At 45.7% G+C, this 22,665-nt stretch overlaps 1 protein-coding gene across 2 annotated transcripts in view; it reads right to left on the reverse strand.

Moving 5' to 3' along the window:
- Window positions 1-22,665, reverse strand: part of SETBP1 (SET binding protein 1) — a 264,672-nt gene that overhangs the window by 234,177 nt on the left and 7,830 nt on the right. For both annotated transcript variants that reach the window (XM_084225792.1, XM_084225791.1), the window contains exon 2: window positions 13,240-13,900. In XM_084225792.1, the coding sequence (XP_084081918.1) occupies window positions 13,240-13,731 (492 nt within the window). In that variant the 5' untranslated portion in view covers window positions 13,732-13,900. The remainder of the gene's footprint in view (window positions 1-13,239; window positions 13,901-22,665) is intronic.

Genomic DNA, 22,665 nt, shown 5'->3' on the forward strand with positions numbered 1-22,665 from the left:
TACTTCAACCTGAAATGAACAGAGGAACGTTTGTCACTTGTTTTGTTTGATTTTCTATTCTCATTTAAAAAAAGAGATGTCTAACAGGGTTGATGGGAAACGGGGCGGCATAGGAGAGCTGCACTCTTAACAGCAAAGGCAGTGCGTTAGTGCACATGAAATAGAAAATCTTAACTGCAAAAGCAATGTGCTAGCACATATAAAACAGAAACAAAATTCATTGGCGGCAAAACCCAGCAACTCTTCTGTTTTCCCTTCAGCCAGCTAAGCAGACCAAACTTTTTTCCTGGGTTTGTTGGGGTTTTTTTTCCCTTTTTTTTTTTTTTGCTCAGTTGGTTAGTTTTTTGTTTGTTTGTTTTTTGTTATTGTTTGGGCTTCTTCCAAGATTCGCATCCCGCCAGGCAAACTTGAGAAGCAAACGCAAAACGCTTAAATCCACACTTCTTCCGTGCACTTTGTCCCCTCTACTCTCGGGATATTTTTATGCACCAGGAGCACACCTTCGCCAGCGCAGATCAACCTTTCTTTTGCTTTTCTCTCTCTCAAAAAAAAAAAAAAAAAAAACCATCTGAGGCCTAAATTACTTGAACAAACAAAGGCGATTTCCCTCCCTCCCTCTCCCCCGCTGCCGCCTCCCCCCTCACGCCGGGCCTGCCCCTCCTCCTCCCCGGCTCACAAATGGCCTCACACCAGACGGGATGAGGGAGGGCTCCCAATTACACCTCTTTATTAACGAGGGGCCACGGCGGGGAAGGCACGGCAGCAGCGTGGGGTGCAGGCCGTGGCTGCTGGCTCCTTCCTGTGCCCCAAACCGCGGAGCAGAGGTCACGATGATCTGCCGGGGAGCGGCCCGAGCGCCGGGGCTCCGGCCCACCTGCCGCCCATGGTGGGTGGGCATGGCTGTCCCTGCCCGCGGCGGCGCATCTGGGAAAGGGCGGCAGGAAGAGCCTGCGGGGAGGGAGCCCTGTTGTGTCTTGCAGCCTGTGGACAAGGAGGTCTGGGGCATGGTGGGGGGAGTGACCGATCTAGCCGAGCCGCAGGGTGGGGAGCAGGGTGCTGGCTGCAGTGGTGTGATGCCTTCTCCAGTGGCCCCGGGTGATACTCCTCTGTCTGCTTCAAAACCTTAGGAAAGAGCTGAAAACCTGTTCTCTGTTCTACCAACAGAGGTGACATGGTCTAAACGTGCCTCTGCCCGTGTCGAGGGTTTCCAACCCAAATAATTCAATCATCTATAACAGTTACAGGGCACTGTCTTCATTTTTCTGTAAGTACCATCCATCATCTAAGTCCCTTTTCCCTGTCTTTGTGGTGATTAATTTTCTTGTTTTACTAGAAAACATAGGAAGGTGTTTTTTGATGGTCGGAATAAAAACCCTTTCTTTCTCTCCTCTTCAGCGCCAGGCCACCTTTTGCATTCACCCATCAATGCTGTGGTATCACACCTGATGGTAAACCTACTGAGCCCCTTGGACCTCTTATTTACCCATCAGACCCTCCCCAGCGCTGCCTGCATGGCTGTCTCCATCTGGCAGAGCCCAAATCCTCCTTTCTCCTTACCTCACTGTTTAAATTCCTCTCCCAATGGGCTGCTGGCTTTTCCTTGGGAACAAAGCACAGGCCCCTTGAGCAAACATTTCTACCCATCTGTGTCCAACAGCTATGACAAAAACAGCTCCCCTTACTCCTAAAGCTCTCCACAATTTTCCCCCAGACCTCATAATGCACTTGGTCTTTCTGACTCCCACCCTACTCTCAAAACTATATTTGTTCACTTTGTCCAGGCTTTGGGCTTATTTATTTACAGACTTTCATGCTACCTGTGGTCCTTGTTGAGTCTCTTTGGTGTCAACCTGCATCTGTTTTCACACAAGTGGCAAGTCTGCGGGCAGGCAGTCAAGATGCAGAGAGAAAAGAGGGCTATAAGGGGAGCATAAAGCATTGCTACTTTTTCTAACCAGGGATTAACACATGGTTTTTAAACAAGGGGACTCCCTTCCCAGCTGACAACAGCAGCTGCAGCTTCTGACTTGCTCGCAGAGTGGCAGGGAATCGAATCAAAGAGAAAAGAAGAAAGAGGACAACCCTTCCTTGGGGAGTAAGAAACACAATACAAGCTATTCTAAAATCACTGAAAATACTGGCTTGGTTTTAGGTCAGGCTCTCCTTCCTCCTTCTGTCCTGTGTGCCCCCACCCCCTCACACACCCCCCACTCAACAAAGGGAAATTGGTATTTTTCAAAATTCTTATGAAAGCCAATCCGGCAGATGGTTCTTTCCATGCTGGGGAGGAACAAAAAGAAAAACCTGCCAGGATACACATCACTGAGATGTGACAAAGATGGGCATGGTGGCTGGCCTTTGACCCAGAGATTTCATAGGCCTATTAAACCATGTGGCCAAGATGGACTGAGTCGACTTCTATCTCCAGCACACAGCTGCTGTACCCCATGGGCTCGTGCTGAGTATATTAGATTAAGTGAGGTCAGATTGACTAAAAAGAGACAGGGTTTCCATCTCCCACCTTTTCACTACCTTAGGACAATCTTCAACACCGACATCTAAGCAGGTTGAAGTGAAATTCAGTAGCCAAAATAATGTATAGATAGTAAAAGACTTATTCAGTGAGTAATTTGCAACAATCCTACTTTACCAAAGTCTTGCATATATATCAGTGATATATACTCCAGCAAATGCAGAAAACCAACAATAAATCACTGCCAGCTCTTCTATTGCACTCAAATGCCTCAGGTTGTGCATCTGGCTGTGTATCACAAGCTGCCCTCCTTTTTCTTTAAAGCATCCTCCAGATAACACGATCAGCCAAATTACAGCCCAGAGCTCCGCATCCCAAGGACTCAAGCTGGCTCCAAGGATGAAGCATGGCTTGGTTGTGCACCACAGCTGCCAGCCAAAGCACAGGGAGCAGCAAAGGACGTGCTGCCCTCCCTCAGAGCCGCCCTGTTTTGTCACAGATTCCCAAGGAGCATGCTGGCAGTTGCTGTCCTGCAGTGACTAAGAGCAGCTCCTGCCCATGCCCAGAGCTGATGGCCTAAGGACAAATCAGTCCCTCCTCATTTCTTCCTGTGATGGCTGAGTGGCAGTCACAGAAGCAAATAGGCTTTCCCACCCACCCCCCCTCCCAATTTCAAATCAGGAATATAATTACCAGTGGTGCAATGGAATTAAGACCAAAGAGAGAAAAGGCTGGAGGGTATTTGTCCTGCTGATTGCATAAATTATTGAAGAAAAGTATCCCATGGAAAGCAAGAGGCTGTCTTTGAGAAGAGATCTTCACCAGCTGTGTGCTGGTGGACACAATGTCAGAAAACGGACAGGACAAATTAATTATCATCATCCAACCTGCACACAACATAGGATATAAGAACCGGAATACCTTGTAAGTCCAACAGCATCAGTTCCCAATGGAAGATGCAGTGAAGAAATGCCTTCAAGCTCCCTGTTAATGCAGATTAGATAGGTGACTAATGTAGGGACTGTCCCTTTAGCTGAATAGACTTTGGTGGGAAGCAGAAATGCAGGCTGATCTAGACCCTGTTACTGCTGCTGCTTGCCAGTATATCTGCCTCAGGTATGTTTTCTAAGTCTTAAGGGGGACCTTTCATCAAATTACCCACCTGGGAATACTACAGGTAAAGTTTTGGTGAAGCTACCCAGGCTGGCACAATGTTCCACTGAGGAGCAGGGGACACTATTGATTATTTAGTAATCCCAGTGTAAGCTCTACCTCAGAGGTATGAGGAAACTGTTTCCAACACATCCTCCTGGGAAATGTTTGCCAACCACGTTACAGAAGTGCTTTCTCACAGAAGCACCAGCTGGGGAAGCAGTGACTCGCCCTGCAGTGAGGCGAGGGTGTGATCATGGTGACTCACTGAAGTCCACTGCTCAGCCCGCTCCTTGTCACGGTCCTCAGCAGGGAGAGAGGGGGGCCCTGTCCTCTGGCTCATTTGTTTGTGCCACCACATTCCTTTGGAAAGCGAGAGCATTGGGCAAGTCAGAATTACCCACAAATCCCCTCCGGGCTGATTCTCATCTTTCAGCCATGTGGAGGGAGAGCAGCTCGAATGAAGTTAGGATGCTGCAAAGTACTGGAATTCCTCAATGAACCACCCAAGTTTATAGTGGTAGAGTTTTTGTAACACCCAGTGTCGATAAAAAGATACCGTCTCTCTCTGTAAACCTTGCCACCCAGGTGAGAGACAGCCATGAGAAACTGATGAGAAGATAATGAGTCCTCCAGTAGATATTCCTCATTCAACTCTTACCACATTTTAGGGTTTACGGACCAGAAGTGATTATTAAGGGCATCTAGGTCAACTGATTGCATGCTGGCCCCAAAACTCCGCCCCCTTACTTCTGCATTCAGCCCCAGCTCTTCCCTGAGATAAATTTTATTTTTAAGTGAGCAGTGAAGATGCAGAGAGTTAACTATTTTGAAAAAGAATTGATCTGTTTAAATGAGAGCTAGAAGAGGACTGGTTTCCAGGAGGACTCTGCATTCTATGCTTGGAGATCAGGCCACCCCTGGGAGACTCAACTGTGTCATGGTTAAGTAACCACAGCTCAGTGAAAAAGGTTTGAGCATTAACCTGGCCTGTGACAGGTTCCTTGTGTGAGTCACTTAATCTCGTTGTTCTGTTGCACATTCTGTACTAATAGACAAGATGGTTCCACTTATCCTCCTCTCTCCAGAATTTGTGAAATTCTTGTGGGAAGACAGGCTCTCCTGATGCCTTCCTTGTACCGGACCTGCCAGCAGCAGACATGGATGCACAACAGCAGCATAGGACAGCACCCTAAAGCCCCATTTGGTTCATCTGTGGTTGACTGTCTATCTTAAATGACCGTGTCCTCATCTTCAGCTAACCTGTATTGGCCACAGTCCAAGCTAGATCTCAGGTATACAATCCCATTTGCAACCTGTAGTAAGACACCTTAGCCCTCATGCTGTTCTTTTCACTGCTAGCCTGCAGCTCCAAGAAAAAAAGAAAAATAAGAAGATATTTGGACTGATACTACTCTGCCCAGTCTGGAGAAGTGGAGTTTGCTGTCCATGTGAAAAGCAGTGTCATGCTACTAGTACACATGCCATCGCTTGAGAATCCCTTTGCTCACAGCAACCACCTGCAGCTCAGTGTCCAAATGTAACCATGTAACCACGATGCAGAAATAGCACTTTATGTCCTGAAATGAATAAGCCAACAGCCACTGGCCTAACTTGTGTTAGAAGTCATGGCAAGAAGTGGACAATAATGCTCTTATGAAAACACAGCTAACTGGACCTGTCCTCGAGGGTCACATCTGAAATGGAATCATTTTAAGGTCCAAAAGTTGGAAAAGTCTCAGCATTAAAAAAGCAAAACAATTCATGTTTATTCTGGATATTTTTAGACCAGTTTCCTAAGGAAACAAGGCTAACATGGTCACACGGTGTCTGTGTGTATGTGAATGCACACACAAAGTCCTTGCCTACCTGCACAATCCTCTCTCCTCAATGTTTTTTGAATATTTTGTCCAGTTTTGATCAAATGTGATGCAAAATCACAATCTTTGGGATAGAATATTTTAACATATTTTGTTCAAATTGTTCTCTGGCCAGAAGAAAGGGAACTCTGAGAGGGTCCCAAATAGAGCTTAGCTGAAAAGTTCATTCATCACTAGACACCAGAGAAGTCACACAGGAGGAAAGTGGACAGAAACCAACTTTTCCAAGTCTCTGTTACCTTAAAAAAGGCAAAAGAAAAGACAAGCTGAGGGCACCAGGTAAAGACAAGCTTTCCCTTCAAATGAACTAAGATGGGTCCGTCACTCAGTCCCACTGGCTGGGCAGAGAATGGGGTGAGCAAGAAACCCATCTGGGAATGAAGCATGGGAAGAGTCAGGCCTGACTGAGGGGCTGTGTGTGTTGTGTGTGTGTGTATTTGTGTGAAAAAGGAAATCAACATGAAAAGTCCATAGGTAAATCAGAAGGTATCTGTGGTCAGGCATGCCTGGAAGGGGAGGAGAGGAAGCACTGCAGGCAAAAGCTGATGCTGGAAGAACACAATCATGTATGTTAAGAGCTGAGACCCCAAAATCTCTGTGAATGAAAACACAACCAGTTTACAGCCCTGGGTGTGCATGCCAGCACGTCTCATCTCCATCTCTGTTAGCCTGGAGGCCACAGTGCTTTTGAAACAACACCAGTTTGGCCAAGGCTTTGCACCCTGTCCTTCTGTATGACACCTCTAGTTTGGTGAGTGGGGCTAAGGACCTCCACCTGGACCCCCAGCTTCCTGCACTTGTCACAGTTGCTTCCTTGCAGCATCTCCTCAATCCCAACACCAGGTCTGTGGATATTTTGTCATGGTTGGAAGGGAAAGAGACAGCACAAGTAAACAAGGAAATGTCACAGAAGGCCATCGAAACTCAGCTGTGGGAGGGAGAGACTGCTGCAAAACAAAACCTGTCCTCAACACAGACAGCGTCCCCAAGCCCTGCTCATATGGCAGCTAATCAAGTACACCAAGTCTTCTTTGTTTGGCACTCTGTGTTCAGCAGAAAAAGCCTGCTTACATTTCCTCAGCCCATCCCTTCACTGACAGATGTTTGCTTCTTTAGCACTCACTTGATTGGTTGCAAAAAAAAAAAAAAAAAACAACCCACAATTCTTTGGGAGCAGACAAAACTAAGGGACGGGCATCAGCTGGGTCAGGCAGAGCACTGAGCTGGAAAATACACTCTGCCTTATTCCTGTCACAAGATATCCAGATACCCAGGACATGATGCAAAACAGACACTTCTCCAGCAAGCTTTGGAGGAAAAGGAAGGGTTAAATCTGGGTTCCAGCCATCCACCTCCTCATGGAGTGGCTTTGAACCACCTTCAGGTGGGACCAGCCTCCTCCAGATGGCTGTGTGGGGGATCAAGATGACTCAGCTCCCAGTGTCAGCACCTCAGGTGCCCTCATGGACCAGGATGAGTGTAAGTAGTCCTCACCTCCTGTAAAAGCTGGTTAAGTGAAGAAATTAATTTTTTCACAAACACATACCGAAAACCCCCCAAAAAAAACCCCACCATTCATTCGTGTTCTTTTTTTGCGGGGAGCGTAAGATACCTGAGGTGGGAGACCACCAAACTGCAGCTGTTTCATTTGTGCCTTCAACAATGTGGTAGAAAGAAAAGCTAGCCTGAAGGGCACCTGGGACGACTATCAAAGAGCTGAGTTTGTGTATCTTTGCACCCATGTGCTTGTGTAGAAAGACTAAAAATGTCAGGAGCCTCATGCCTGTTAGAGCAACTCTGCATTGATCTCTCAGCTGCTCAAGAGCCAGGTTCGCCTTGGAGGCAGCTGGGAGAGCACTCCTCCACTGTGCTGGTAGTTCTGGGGGTCTGCCATTATACCATAGCCTGGGAAGAGGCTGAGCTCTACTCTGCTGTGTGAGCTCCAGGTAGCCGCCACAATCATCACAGAGCTGCCTTAAGGCTTTACAAAGAAAGAACAAGGACTAAACCAGCACAGAAACAGGTCCAAGCTAAAGGGACTGAGGATGTTCCATCCTTTGGAAAGGAGGGGAGAGGGAGGGGAAGAAAAAGAAGCTGTAAATCAAACTCTACCACTTCAAGCAGGTACGACTAACCCGCAAGCGCCTTCTTTTCCTCACTAGGCCAAGCACTTAGGTCAACCCCCTGGGTCACATTTGGGATTGCTACAGGAAGAGCTGACTCAGATGACATCTTGCACAGGGATGCCCCTAGCAAAGAGGGATAAGCATGCATGGTGAGCAATTGGATGATCATGCACACAAATCACTGGGGAGATGAGTCCGGCACAGGGGTAATGCAGCAAGAGCTGTGGATGCACACGAGAACCTGGAGGGAAAGTGCAATGTGCAGTCATCAATAAAAAGAAGGGGGAAGGAGAGGAGGGGGAGCACTTGTGATCCTCTGTGGAAAAAGAAGGCAGGCAGTGATGCCTTTTTGCTGGTGCTAAAATCACAAGCCAGACACAGTTAGGTGATAAAAAGGGATTACCTTTACCAGGATCCTTAGGTGCAAAATTCGCCAGGTGGAAAATGCCAAAGATGGACCCGTAGCATAACGGATACATTATTTTTATTTGTTTAGCAAATTGGCATATCTGACAGAAATCCCCACTTAGAGACATCAGTGGGGAGGTAATTCCTTCCCAGTTCAGCCTTCTTTCAATTCCCTCTCTTTTAGATAAGAACTTTACTTTATGAAAATGTGTCTCAGACAGCTAGTTTCAACCTTGACTTCCCCAAGAATCTAACCTTGGACCTCCAGCTTGGAGTTGCTAGGGAATTCAGTTTATCTTTCTGTCTGAGTAGGTAAAATGCTCCCTATAAATACTATGATAGTCTAAGAGCTACAAATATGTATGTAAAGAATATAGGAATATAATAAAAGAATATAAAATTTTAAAAAAGGCAAAAATCAATTTGGCATCAGCAATGGTGAGGGCGCATGAATGAGAGAGTCTTCAATGAAAGGTGAATCACCAGAAAAAGTTGTATATGTGGGGCAGTGAAAAGGAAGACCGTGAATTGAATTTCAAGGGGGAAAGTGTTAGAATTGCTGCCTGCAGTGAAATGGCAAACACCTACAAAAACTCAAATTAAAAAAAAAAAAAAGCTAGAAAATCCAGAGATAGAGTTTCCTCTGACTACACACAAGGAAGCTTTACTTCCAATTGACTTGCTGCTGTGCTTATCTCTCAGCAGTAAAATGCATTCACCCATCCCAAGCTCTCAAAAAACCCTAGTGCAGTAATAATTACAAAACCACAAGCTTACATCCTCTGAAGGACATTATGCGTATGATGAAAGCTGCAAAGAACCTTTGTCAGGCTGTGCCTAAAGAAAGAAGGGGTGGAAAATGAAGTGCTTACAGACATAAGAGAATAGGAAAAAAACCCAAAAAAATAAATGCAGGGAAGGGACAAAAAAAAAAGGAAATAAAACAAAACCAGAGGAATAACTGTTCATCTGGGACTTGTTAAATGCTACATGGCAGGCAGGGAATACTGATAGGTTGCTTCACTGTATTTGGTACCACACTTTCAATATTCTTCCAGACTGATAACGTTTCCTTATCTGAAGGAAAAGGCACCTTTAGTGTTGCTGAGGTGCTTGACTCGAACAACCCTACTGCAGGTGAGAGAGCAGCAGCTGCTGGGCTTGCTGGGCTTGCCAGCCTGCCAGCAGGACATCCTCTGGGCTCCTGGCTTTTTTCTTCCTTCCCTTCCTCCCTCTCTCCTTCTCCAATCAGACTAAATGAAATGGAGCTATTTGTGGGTTTAGAAGTGGCAACAGTTCAGCCCGCTCCATCCCCAGGTGCCAAAGGGTTGAAACAAGAGAAAACTCTTACAGAACATTTGTGCACTTTCCAACTGCCACACAAGCAGCCAAAGAAACAGCTCAGGCTGTGATTCAACTTCTGAGCAGCCCCAGGAAAGGGGTTAGGAAACTACCCTTACTCGTTTTTTTTAAGTAAGGGAAGCCGATGTGAAACTTGGCATGGTCTGGACTTAAAAGAAACCCCAAAAGTTGTTGCGTTGCAGCCAGGCATTCAAGCCAGCAGAGCAGAGGTTCCCAATACTGATATTTTCTCATCCCCTGCCTCCCTCCCCACTCCGGGGCACCAGCAGCTGCACCCAGCAAGATCCTCACCTGAATTCCCTCCCCTCCTATTCAGGATCGCATAACATCCCTGGGGCGATTGCTCACACGGAAAAGCAACATGAGGAAAGTATTTAATGCATGTTTATGTCTTTTAATATAGTGTAGCAGCTGGAATCAAAGGCAAAAACCCTGGGCCTCAGCACATGAGCATCGTGGCTCTCCACAGAGTCCCCTTCTAATCACTGCTGCTCTCTGGACCACAGCTTTAGAAATAAAGCACTAACCCCTATTGCCTAATTAGCAGAGCAGTGTAAAGCTTAGAAACCGGCATATCTTCTTCCTCCCTAAGTGGCCACTGAATAAATGCTATATCCCCAGTTCACAGTCCCTTTTTACATTGCTGGCATTACCAGTCCTTTGTGTACCCACATGCTGTTACTTAAATTGCTTCCATGTTTTCATTACTTGCTCTCTGTGCTGTGTGTATTGAAACTCCTGCAAGAATGCTGAAGTGGTATTTCAAAGCACTGGGGACTGCTGGAGATGTAGCTGGAAATATTATGCAACAAGCTAAGGGGATTTTTCAAGTCCTGATAGAGTTTGCACTTCCTCAGGGGAAAAATAAATTTGGGTGCTACTCCGTGATGTGCAGGACAACCACTCCCACCCACCAGAGGCACAAGAATGGCACTTGCAGCTCAGTGTGTGTGTATTCTCTGCATCCACAAGCAAGGTGGTAAACCCAAATAATGCTCCCATATGCAAGGTAAACGTGTACATTGGGCCAAACTCTCCTGGCAAAAATCCCTAAAGGACAGTGGATTGATGCCAGCTGAAGGTCTGTCCCACTCTTTAAATGTGTTGTTCCCTCCTTCTGCTGCCAGGAGCTGCTTTTCTGGAGATTGTGCTGATTAAAGCAACAGGCAATCAAAACAGCCTAAGACTGAAATTTCAAAACCGCCAAAACAATTTAAATGTGTCAAATCACTTTTTTTTCCCTACAACCATTACTGCAGCTCTCAATGGTTCTGCAAGAAAATGCAGAGGGCTTCTGCATGCTCTGCTCTTCCAGGAAAACACACAGACCAGAGAGCTACATAGCCATGCAAATTTCAACTTGCTGTTTCCTCCTAGTTATCTTCCCCCCCAAAATTTCTGTACCCACCACAAGACAGTTTTTGGCCACAGAAGGAATCACTCTGCCAGCACCAGAAATTTTCTCCCCCTCTCTCCCAGCCTCCCTTTCTGCAGTGCCTTTGATCACCCCTTGATGCGAGATGTTCACAGCCTGGAACCCCACGAGCCGAGGGGCAGGCGTGTGTACAATCCCCCCGGCTGCAGGGACACAAGTTATTCCCCATCCTGGGGGTGCAGGCTGCTGGTCTCCAGGCATCAGGCACACCCCTTGCGATCACAGCTCTGGGGTCTTCCAGACCCCTGCCGGGGACATCTCTGCCGCAGCTGCGGCTCAGCAGCTGCCGCGCGGCAGCCGTTGGGTGTTATGCTAATGGTGCACCGGGGCAGCAGCCTTCTCCCCATCTGCTCAGAGCACCCACCTGCTGGGTGCTGAGGTTTTTTTGTTTGTTTTAATGGCCAGATTAGACCAGTGTTGACCCAAAGCGCTCCCAGCTTGAGAACAGGGTGTGTGTGAGCACAGCCCCAGCCAGCTCGGACTTCGCAACGCAGGTGCAAGCTGGATGCAGCCGTGTCTGAGCCGTGGTCTGTTTCTTTCAGACTCCTTATCCTCCTGCAATAAAGTCATCACCCTGAGCATAACCATGCTACAAGGTGTTTTTTTAGAACTATTGTTCCCACTGGGTTTGTTTGGTTTTTGTTTGGGGATTTTCTTGTGCATAACTTCCTTATGCTTAGCTTTATTTATTCAACCTTTTGGATGACCACACAAAAGAACACACCTTCCATGACCATCAGACTCAGTGATACATAGAAATGAGGGCTCTGATTTTGTGCAGTCAAATTCTCCACAGCCCATGCATGGTAAGTAGGGGTTTGCAGTTCTTTTTTTCCCCTCTACATTGCTATGGAAGGATTGCTTGTGACATCTTTGCTGTCACTGAGCATAGTCTCATAAAACTGCTGCTTCCCCTGAGACCTCGACAAACATTCAGGGAGGACAGGAAAGTGGAAATTAGACATTGCTTGGTGCTAAGAAGGCAGCTCATCCTTTTCAATAGGTGGGAAATTCTGTTCTCAAAGTGTTACAGGGCCAAACCTCTGCTGTGTTAAAAAAGAGCTACCTCTTTCATGCCCATACACTACATCATTTAAAAGATTAAGAGAAAAAAAATCCCCTTGAATTGTTTTTTTTTTTAGTTTGTTTTCACGTTCTGCTTGTAAGAAAAGTACTCCAAAAGTGAGTGATGTTAATCTCCCTGAGCTCTGCCTTGAGTCAATGAGAAATATCAATGCTTAAAAAAGTGATTTTGAGTCATGACAGTTTTGGTCTATGTCAGTCTGCCAAGGAGGATTTCTCCAGGAAGAGGTGGAGGAGAATTTCTCCCGGCAATTAGTCTTCTCAAGGCTTCACATAGCCCTTTGAGCTCCCATCCCATGTGTAAGGTCTGGGAGAAGAAGGATCAAAGCTGCATGAGCAGGAAAACCAAGCCATGACCCAAGCCATAATCAGAGGGTGCCTAAATCCCAGATCAATTTGTCCAGGTTTTGGAGACACTTGTGCATCTTTTATCAAGACTGGGTTCTGTCTGAACTCATCATGAAACCTATGTGTTACTAAGGAGGCAGAGGTGAAGTATTTTTACTATGACCTGACCAGACATACTTGGCTACTGCTTAGGACAGAAAATATCACCAATCCAAAAATTTGTATCCCCAGCAGTGCTGCATAATAAACTAAATTTGATTTATGTACTAAGTGTAGGCGACACTACAGAAAAATCAAGCCAACATCAAATCAAAAGGGTGCTCCTGAAAACAGCTCATATGAAGAAAGGATTTTCTTTCTTTTTTCATCCCTGAGAAAAGTGAAAAAATAAAAAAAAAAGTTCAATTTTTATCCAGACCTAAAGTACCAAACATTTCTCTGCAGAAGGATATTTCAAGAAAATGATATGCATCTCAAAGAAAATGAGACTTATAATGGAAGTATTTTGTGTAGCATAACTATAGTGCTACTCACACAATGCTGTAATCAAGAATAATGGAACCCATCACCCAGAGTACAGGAATGAATTCAATTGTTCACCATGCACATACCTCTATTTTAAAAATGCAGTTGAAGGCTTTAACTGCCAAAAGGCTTGAGCATTAGTGCTCAGGCACAAAGCAGTTTAGAAGTGGGCTCCTTCATTTCTCACTCATGTAATCATTAATCTCAAAACTCAATTACATACAAAAATAGAAGAAGCCTGGTTGAACTTTTGATCTCTTCTGAATTGGTTCATCTGAAGGATAGTTCAAGATCACTCCCGATGCATACGTGGCAGTGCAGGATGATACTTTGGCTGCTCCAAGGCCAAGTCTTGCAAAGGCTATACCTTGGACACAAATTGTTTGAGAAGATTCATTCCTTCCCTCTCCCTCTCCTTCTGGAATTATGTAAAAGAATGGGACCTACCTTCTTTTTGGAGTGTGACCTGTCCTCCTCTTTAGTTGTTTTGCTATTTTTCCCAGTTCTGGAAAGTTTCTGTTCCCCAGACTGCTTGATGGTGATTTTGATCTCGGGAGGGCAAATATAGTTCTCCAAGTTCTTTGGGGGCTTCTTTGCTCTCTTGGTGGTCTGGATCTTTAGTTTTAAACTCCCCTCCGTGAAGTTAGCCTCCTTGATGGAAAACTCCTGCTCCTCCAGGCCATCTCCCGCCACCCATTTCTCGCTGTCCGCATTGGAAGTGGAATCCACGTCTCTTCCGGAACCCAGCTCATCCTCTTCCTCAGGCTCCAGCCTCTCGCTGCTCACCGGGATCCCTTTCCCCGCGCCCGACGAAGACAGCATCGTCTCCCCTGCACAGCCCGAGACAGGCGAAGCCTTCGTGGAGGTGACGGCAGCTGGCAGAAAGTCTGCCTCACCTCCCCTTTGCCGTGAGCTGCTCAAAGTCTCTCTGGGCTCCATGGCAATATCTCAACGCCCTGGAGTTTGGTTGGTGGGAAGGGGAGTACAGAAGGGGATGAGGGAAGCAAGGGCGGATATGATCCCAGGGAGCGAATGGCAACTGTCCACCAAATTCAATGTCCCGGTCACCCAGAGGCTGCAAGATGCTCAGAAGAGACCAAATGTGCCACTGTGGAAAGAAAGGAAAAAAAAAAAAGAAAAAAAAAGAGGAAGTTAGCGCATGCACACATACATCAAATCAGCGTGGAGATGTTTGAAACAGGGCACAGGGCACACTCAGGCTTCCCCTGCAGTATTTCAAGGGCTTTCCTTGGAGAAAGTGGGAACCAAGGCTCACCAGCATTTCTGAGGGCTGGATCTGACATTGCAAAGCAATGAACAATTGCCATGTCTGTTGTTAAATTGATGACAATGGATATATATTTTTAAAAAGCCAACCAAACAAAAAACAAACCAAACACCCAAACTGTTGTCTCAATGCAAACATCTTCAACTCGACTGATGCAATAAATGAGGGGACAGCCAGCTCTCCACATCCATGAACCTCCTCATTACCTCAATGTGCTCACTGCCACAGGGTTTCCAGCAGGGGAAAAAAGTAAACTCAGATACCTGCCTTGAGTTAAACAATAACCCAGTGATCAGAGCGCAGAAAACATGGTGATGCCCTCTGAATCAGCAGCAGAGTTTCAAACTCCCTGTTTCCTCACTTCCCAGGTGAGAGAGAGAGGCATACCCTTGGCTGCCAGCTATTCTGAGGGTAATCCTGCTTTGGATGGAAAATTCATTAGAGACCAACTGCAGCCCAAGATGCTCTATGGGGTACTGGAATTGCAGGAGGATCCACCTGGGCTTCTTTCAGGGCATATCAGTGTCCCAAGCACTGAGATGCATGGAGAAAAGCTAAATTCAAGGTTTTCCAGAGTTCTTTATGCCCTCATTCCACTGTTCTGTGGAAGAGCCTTGGCTGGATGATGCACAGACTGTGCTCTCAACCTTGAAAATTTTATCTTTCTTTAGAACATCAGAGATGGAACCCTTTGAGATAAAAACACTCCTGCTTGGTACCTTACAAAGCCTCAGTTAAAGAGAGAAGCTGTGGATGTTCAATTGACACAAAAGTTGTGTCACCCAAGGAATTCTTGTTATAAGTAATACTTATGGTGTTTTTAAAAGGTATTGAGGTGCTTTCATGCACCCTCCCTAAAACTCTCCTATTGCCACCCCACACACACCCCTCACAGCGAGCCAATTTCAGCCACAAGATCAGCATAAGAATCCACAAAAAAGTGTAAGTCTACAAAATTAGCAGAGAGAAATAAATATATTTTCTGCTACTTAAGGAGAAACAACGAGTAGCCATTCTGGCAAATGGAGAAGGAAACAGGAAGGCATTGCCAGGAGTAGGTGCTGGGAGCTCAGACTGGCTCTTTCAGGAGTAGCTCCCTGCTAGATTAGCTCAGCTACACTTGACCAACTGCCATCAAGATCTGAGCACAGCCAGGGATTTCCCAGGTCATTCTTGGCAGCGATATGCCACAGAGAAAAAAAATAAAAAATTATCTTGCAACCTATCACCAAATCAGAACAAGTATGCCAGTGTACACTACTGTAAAGCACAGGTCACCTAGAAGAAACACATGTCCTTGTACCACTGGCTTATTTTTGCTTTTTAAAGGTACCTTGCAGGGGCTTGAAATTCAGCAAGAAGTAATAACAAGTGCCTTTTTTAGTTATAGGTCCACATTTTCACTGGAGTGTGGCCGTGTGTTGCTTTTCTGACTTGGGCATGTATGGCTACTAGTGGAAAGTCCTAAGTGTTCTACAGTTCCATGAAGTGACTCGGGGACCTCCACCCAGGTCCCAGCAGACACAAATTCAAATAAAGTTCCCAGAAATAGCACAAGCTGACAACCCAAGCAGAAAGAAAAAAAAAGAAGAAAAAAAAAAACCAACTTGGATTTGCCATCTGGCCTTAGGGATGGTTTCCGTAGCTCACAGGAGATAGAAATGCACCACAAAAACACTTATACTTGTATTGCACATCTCCTGGCAGTAGTGGAGAGACTCATTTCCCAGAGCTGATCCTCCTGTGAGATGATCTTGAGGAACTAACAGAGTCTCATGCCTGCCTGCCCTGACTCACCCTGTGGTCAGCAAGTCTCTCTAGTTCACCTCTGGGAAACAAGGATCACATTTACATCCTTCAAACTCATTGTAGAGTGGGTTAGTTAATGCCCTTACAAAATGCCATACATTTTGAACCCAAACCATGTGGTAGTTGCTAATTACTAACACAATTAGTACATGAAAGCCACCTGGTTGCAAGGAGCTGCTCCACCTAATTGACTGACTTTGCACTTTGCCTCTCCTTGTGCTTGTGGAGGTGATGGGAGTCAGAGACACCTTCCTCTCTTCCAACCGGCCCAATCAAGAAAAAGAAAAAAGAAAAAAAAAAAAGTCTTATTTATCTGCCGTTTTACATTGTTAATCTACACGGAGAGGGACACAATGTACACACTCTCCTGGGCTGCAACACAAACACAAGGTGGTAAAAGCTCGGCGGTGCTGCATTCCAGGGAGTTACTGCTCTGGTATGCACGCATGTACAATGGGCACTGTGTGCCGGCCTCCGCCCACAGGTTTTTAACCTCTCTCACTGCTGGCTGCAGAGAGCAGGCTCTGGAGCAGCTCAGCAGGATGAACCTGCAGCCACCAAGGGTGCAAGGAAGGGACAGCTGCCACTGCCTTTGTGAACCAACCCTCTTGGGACCCTCACCTGAACGGGAGCTTAAATGCAGCTCGTGGCTCCAGGACAGGAAGAGTCATTCAGGTTTTGAGGCATTGGGTAATGTTTTATGGAGGGTGAATAAAAAGCCAGGTTTCTGCTCCAAAGTCTGGTTGTGGGACCCAAATGCTGGGTCCTAATGTCCAAATACTTATCCATGCTTGGCTGTGTGCCTCCAGCTCAGCATAAACAAGCAACAGATAAATAAAGTCATATCATTACACCCATGTCAGAGGAATTCGTGCCAAATCCACCTTAAAACCCAACTTGAAAATATTGGCCTCCTGTCTGCCAAGAGTCTGCAGATGATATCACCAGACCCACAGGTAGCAACAAATAACCCTGCACTCAAGTGCTACACCCAGCATTAACTGGGTCATTGTTCTAGATATCTCCTTACTCTCCTTCAGGGTTAATAGTTAAATGACTTGGGTGCAGGGACATCATACTCGTCTTTCTAGTTTGGGCAGGCTACCTGTGCTTTGACTAATTAGAAACCTCACTTCAGGCCTCTGAATGTATAACCTCTACTGGAAACCTCCCCTCTCCAGAGTGCCTGTGAGCAGAATCATAAAATGGTTTGTGTCAGAAGGGACTCTAAAGCTCATCTCGTTCCATCCCCCTGCCATGGGCAGGGACACCTTCCACTATCCCAGGTTGCTCCAAGCCCCATCCAACCTGGCCTTGAACACTTCCAGGGATGGGGCAGCCACCTGCCACGACTTCACCACCCTCACAGGGAACAATTTCTTCCCAATATCCAATTTAAACTAACTCTCTGTTGGTTTAAAGCCATTCCTCCTTGTCCTGTTGTTGGAAGAGCTCTATTTCTATTTTAAGTACCTAGGACATGAGGTATGTCTGAATTTCTAAGTGCTGACCCAAGCTATCGTTCCAGACCTCCAATGATCACCAGCATCAAGTCCTGTTCAATAATCAGCTACAGAGGCATTTTACCTTCCAAATTAAGCTCACTGAGGAAAGCGTTGCTGCTGGCAGGCTTCCTGCAGTCAAGTTAAATTTGAGGAGGATAATTCACAGGTGAATGACAATAAATTTCACAGAAGTTGGCATTAGCTCTTAATTAGGGAGAGATTCACACTTCCTCTGATAAGTACTGAGAAATAATCAAATGTCTGCTTGCTCAGCCTTGTTACCAGTGCACAAGTTTCTTATCAGCTCCTCTGGGCACCTCAAACACTCTTATGGAGGCAAAGACCTTCAAACACAAACCCCCTATGTGGGTCATACTGGATGTCTCCTATTAGGGATTCTGAATATGCTCCCTTGTTCTACCTCAGGCAACCTGGTGCTTGTGAGTATTCAGATGGCCCAACTATAAAGTGAATAAAGTGAAAATTTGCCAAGGACAAAAACAGAGGTACAGCCAATAGGAGGGAGGCGAAACCCACCTACTTGGGATTCTCTATGAAATGAAAGTGGTCTTAATACTTGGCACAGCTTTTGCCTTAAGCTTGGACTCAATGATCTTGGAGGTCTTTTCCAGTGCTAGTGGTTCTATGATTCTGTGATTCTAAGTGTGACAGTAACCACATTAGGAGCAAGCAAACACTGTTTTGACTCATGCAAGCAAGGCAGGCTCAGCTGCCCAGTATTTCTGCAGTTACTCTGAACTGCTCAAGCGCTTGGAAGACCAGCAAGGAGGCAGGAGCAATATTAAGAGGTGCTGTCCAAATCCCTTCTACACTAATACCACTGTAAGTACTGAGGCCGCTTCAGTTTCATTCATAGGGTCCAAAATGAATGGGTGAAAAAGAAAAAAAGTCTGTAACAGGTTCAAGTCAGTGGAAACTAAAGCACAAGTCTGAGGCTTATGGGGGATGCAAAGGGGAGGTCACAACTTTTCAAACTCTATCAGGTTGCCTATCAGGTTGCCTTTGGATCTTCCATGCTTCCATGGGACATTGCATTAAATCCCTAATCTCTGCAAAATATCAGGAATCCTGGAACCTTCTTTACATTCAATCCTTCTAAAACCGTTCACCACAAAGCACTGGAGACTATGCAGTGGTTTTTAATGATGAGATTTCACCTTTCACTCCAAAGACTCCCAGGTTGCTTCCATGGTCATGTATGACACCGTGGAAATGCAGCTGCCTCTGGGCCAGAAGCCAGTGGACAGCCTGTGTTACAGCCAAGGGCAAGTTTTGGTCAGAAACCTGCTTTTATGAGCAGTGTCTGTGAAACTTCAGAATTTGTCATGGGTCTTAAAAACCCAACATCCCGGCATGTGACAAGCTGCACTGAACCCAGTTAACCCATACTGGAGTACAAAAATGGCCCAGCCTCTTCCTTCACTATTGTTTTGCAAAAAGAAATCAGAATTTCATGCTTGGTTGTGGTCTCTGTCCATGCACTGCCAGATAGCCAGCAGCATGACTTTGATGCTGATCAGGAATAGGCATCTGATCACACTTCTGTGGAACGGGTAAGCGCACAACATGAGGCTTAAAATTTTCTTTGTGGTGGCTTAAAGTCAGTTCCAGAGGATGGGAAAACTTGTAAGCCAGACTGGTGCAGACAAGTGACATAACATGATACAATACAAAGTCTTCTGGGATAAAATTAAATCACTGCAAAATTTTTTTTTTTTTTTAGCAAATTTGAACCGGTATGAGTTTATACTGGATCAGTATCATGTACCAGTACTGTATTTAATCCGCAGCTCAGAGCCCTGGAGCTAGATTTATGGGAGCTTTGGACCACAGCCTCTCATGCTTCCTGAGGGCATGATCCTCTGAGAGAACAACCCAACTTTGGCAGGGAGTGCAAATAATTACTGTGGCAGTTATTTTCTGTCCACGTTATGGATCACGTAGGAAACACAGTCTCCCTGTCACCTGCCTTGTGTCCATCTAACTAAGGTATGTAATTCATTAATAGGGTGAATTAGAAGAAGAAATGTGATTACTCTTCACATGGTCCCTCTGCCTCCAACTCTGCTTTTGTTCAAATCCTTCTAATTCTGCCTCTGATTTTGCATGGATTACATGAGGACTTTGTACAGAGGGACAGGATGCAAGCTGTCCCAGATGTGGGTTATCCACATGGAAAGAAGCAAGAGTTAATGGCCAGAAATATACTCTTCCCTTGTTTCCATCAGATTGTGCTGAGTCCAAGAGCTACCATCCTTCTGCACCTCCCGAGCGACACTGACTGATGGCTGTGCCTCAGTGTGCCCAAGTATGGCAAAGGGAGCCAGGAAAAGTCACACTGGAGGGAAAAAGATGTGGTAAAACAAATATCTGTCACAGCCAGATGAAGCTGCAAACATCCTGCCTGAGACAAAGAGGCAGAAATAAATGAAAATCCAAGCAACACCTGTAATTACAGAGGCATGTAAGTGTGCACATGACGCACACACACACGCACACACATACACACACATACCCACACACGGATCTGTCTTCTCAACATAGACACATTTAAAGTAGATTATGGAATCATATCTGAATCCATAATTAGGTTTGAGACTTTATAATTAGATCAGATAGTCACCTTTCTATGTAAGTAACTATCATACAGGGCTTGCAGGAGGACCAGCTGAATGATTAAACTGGCATGGCCATAAATCACAAGGACAATAAAAGCAATACTGCCCAAGGTACAGATGTGGCCAGTGTAGCAAAGCACCCATCTGCAGGAGCAGGAGAGCTGCCCATCATGCTGCCCAAGGGCTTTTACAAACTCCTGCCTGAGAAAACTACCAAGGTTTTGTAAATCTACTCACTCATTATCTAAAGCTGTATCAGAGTGTTGGGAAAGGGAGAGCAGTCATCAGACCTGTGAACACCTTCTCACAGAGGCCGGTCTCTAAAATGATCAAACTCCTCACATTTGTTCCCACAGAGGTAGGCAACAAAAATTTGGTTTGTGTTGGAAGGGACCTTAACAACCATCTTTTTCCAGCCCCTTGCCATGGGCAGGAACACTTTCCACTAGACCAGGTTGCTCCAACCCTAAGTCCAACCTGGTCTGGAACACTTCCAGGCATTTACAACTTCTCTAGGAAATCAAGGGTAGTGTTTGATCCTAATGACATCTATAGCTAGCATGTGGGTTTTGCCCATTTTTCTTGTGAACATCAGGCCTCCAGGACACTGAAAAGCAGAAGGAGATGCCAGCTGTGCCTCAGCTCATTACAACACAAAAAGTCAAGCTGTCAAATTTGCCCAAGTCAGATCAACACCAGGTTGCTGAGCTCCCAGACCAATCATCATCATGTACAATCAGAGGTGACTCCTGGGATGACCCAGGAGACCACCATGAACACTCTGCTGGATGCAGCTGAGTGTGTGCCACTGCAAGGATAAAACTTATTCCATTAACAACAGCCATAAAACTCTTTGGGAGGAAGTGTCAATGTGCACAGAAGGGGACTTAAATACTATGTTCCAGCCAGCTCCTGCCAAGCACACCATCCTGGAGGTAGCAGCAGCTACTCCAGGCTACAAATGGAAAGTTTTATGGGTATTTAGGGAAAGGTTATTGGCACAGAGATCAGCCACAGAAAGCAAACCCCTGTACAATTCCATCATCTGTGTTACCAAACTTTCCTAGATTGACTCTGCTCTTGGAGAGCTGCCATCTTACACAGTAGCCTTCTTCTAACACCGTCATGGCAGGGCAACAATCTCTTCTTCTCTGATCAAACATTTCCCTCTGCACCACGAAATGTGTGGAAAATTATTTCTCTGCATGAATCATTAATGAGAGGGTTTTTTTATTTACTGCTGCTGCCACAGAACTCCTTCTTTCACCTTTTTTTTTCCCCTTCTCCATTATTTCATTTTTGCTTGCTCATGTGCCAAATAGCCCAGCTTCCTCTTCCTCTGGGAAAAACAAAGAAATAAATAAAATCTAACAACACTTCTGATAGGGAATGCACCATGTCTTGGCTCAGCATCCATTCTCAGAGCCGTAAGTGATGGCACAAGGAGGACCTAAAAGGCTTCAGTCCAGGATCTATCCCGTGCCCAGTTTGGAGTCTGTACAAACAACACATCCCATGTTATTCCATTCCACAAGCTTCAAATGATGCTGGGAGTAAGAAAGTTTGGATTTTGTCCATCCAGGACACTGCACTGTGTGTTTCCATGCTGAGTAAGCAGTGGTGTCTTGCTTGGTGCTGTATAATACACCAAGCATCCCCAACATCAAGAGGGGGCTTTGAGAAAAAGAGGTGTCTAAAGAGCATACAAGAAGAATAGCAATAATTTGGGGTATCTAAAGAAAAGCATTGGGAGTGCTTTGTCCTGCAGAGTACATCAGTTTTTTTGGGGAAAGAGAGTGTCAGGGTCAGAAATACAAGAAATTCCCTTAAAGCCTCATAGATAGAAGAAGACAAAGACGAAGAAGATGATGAAGAAGACAACAAAGAAGAAGAAGATGAAGAAGACAAAGAAGGCAAAGGAGAAGAAGGAGAAAAGAAGAAGGCAAAGAAGAAGGAGAAGAAGGAGAAGGAGAAGAAGGAGAAAAATCAGGAGGCAAAAAGGCAAAAGCAGCACAGGACACAAGTGGATGCAGCTGGATGCACGCGGGACAAAGAGCAGCCCACAATGCTGGGACACTGATATCAAGAGGCACAAAAACATTAGTTGGAAGCATGCTGATGGGAAGACCTGAGGCCAAGAATAAAGGCAAGATAACTGACAGCTGCTGTGGGCAAAGAGAAGGAGCACCTTTGCCTCTAATGAGGATGAAGAGGAAGTGGTTACAGAAGTGCTGTGTGAAGTTGAGTCAGAAGGAGATGAAAGCCTGCTGAGATGATGACAGGCCTGAAAGGCCTCTCAGTTACTTTGCTGTGCTCTTTGCACACATTGGGCTCCCTCCAAGGCAGCACAGAGGGTTGGGAGCCCCAGATTCACCACTCAAATCCATATTGAAGCAGAACCAGCATTTTGGATTATCACTCCTATAGACTCACAGAATCATTCAGGTTGGAAAAGCCTTTTAAGATCATGGACTCCAACCATTCCTCCAGCACTGCTGAGGCCACCCCATGTCCCCAAGTGCCACATCCATGCATTTTTTTGATCACTTCATGCATGCTGACTTTAACACTTTCCAGGGCAGCCTGTTCTGATGGCTGATCAACCCTCCAGGCAACAATTTACTCTTGTTAT

The sequence above is a fragment of the Fringilla coelebs genome (genome assembly GCF_963513975.1).
Source record: "Fringilla coelebs genome assembly, chromosome: Z".
NCBI classification, from domain to species: domain Eukaryota; kingdom Metazoa; phylum Chordata; class Aves; order Passeriformes; family Fringillidae; genus Fringilla; species Fringilla coelebs.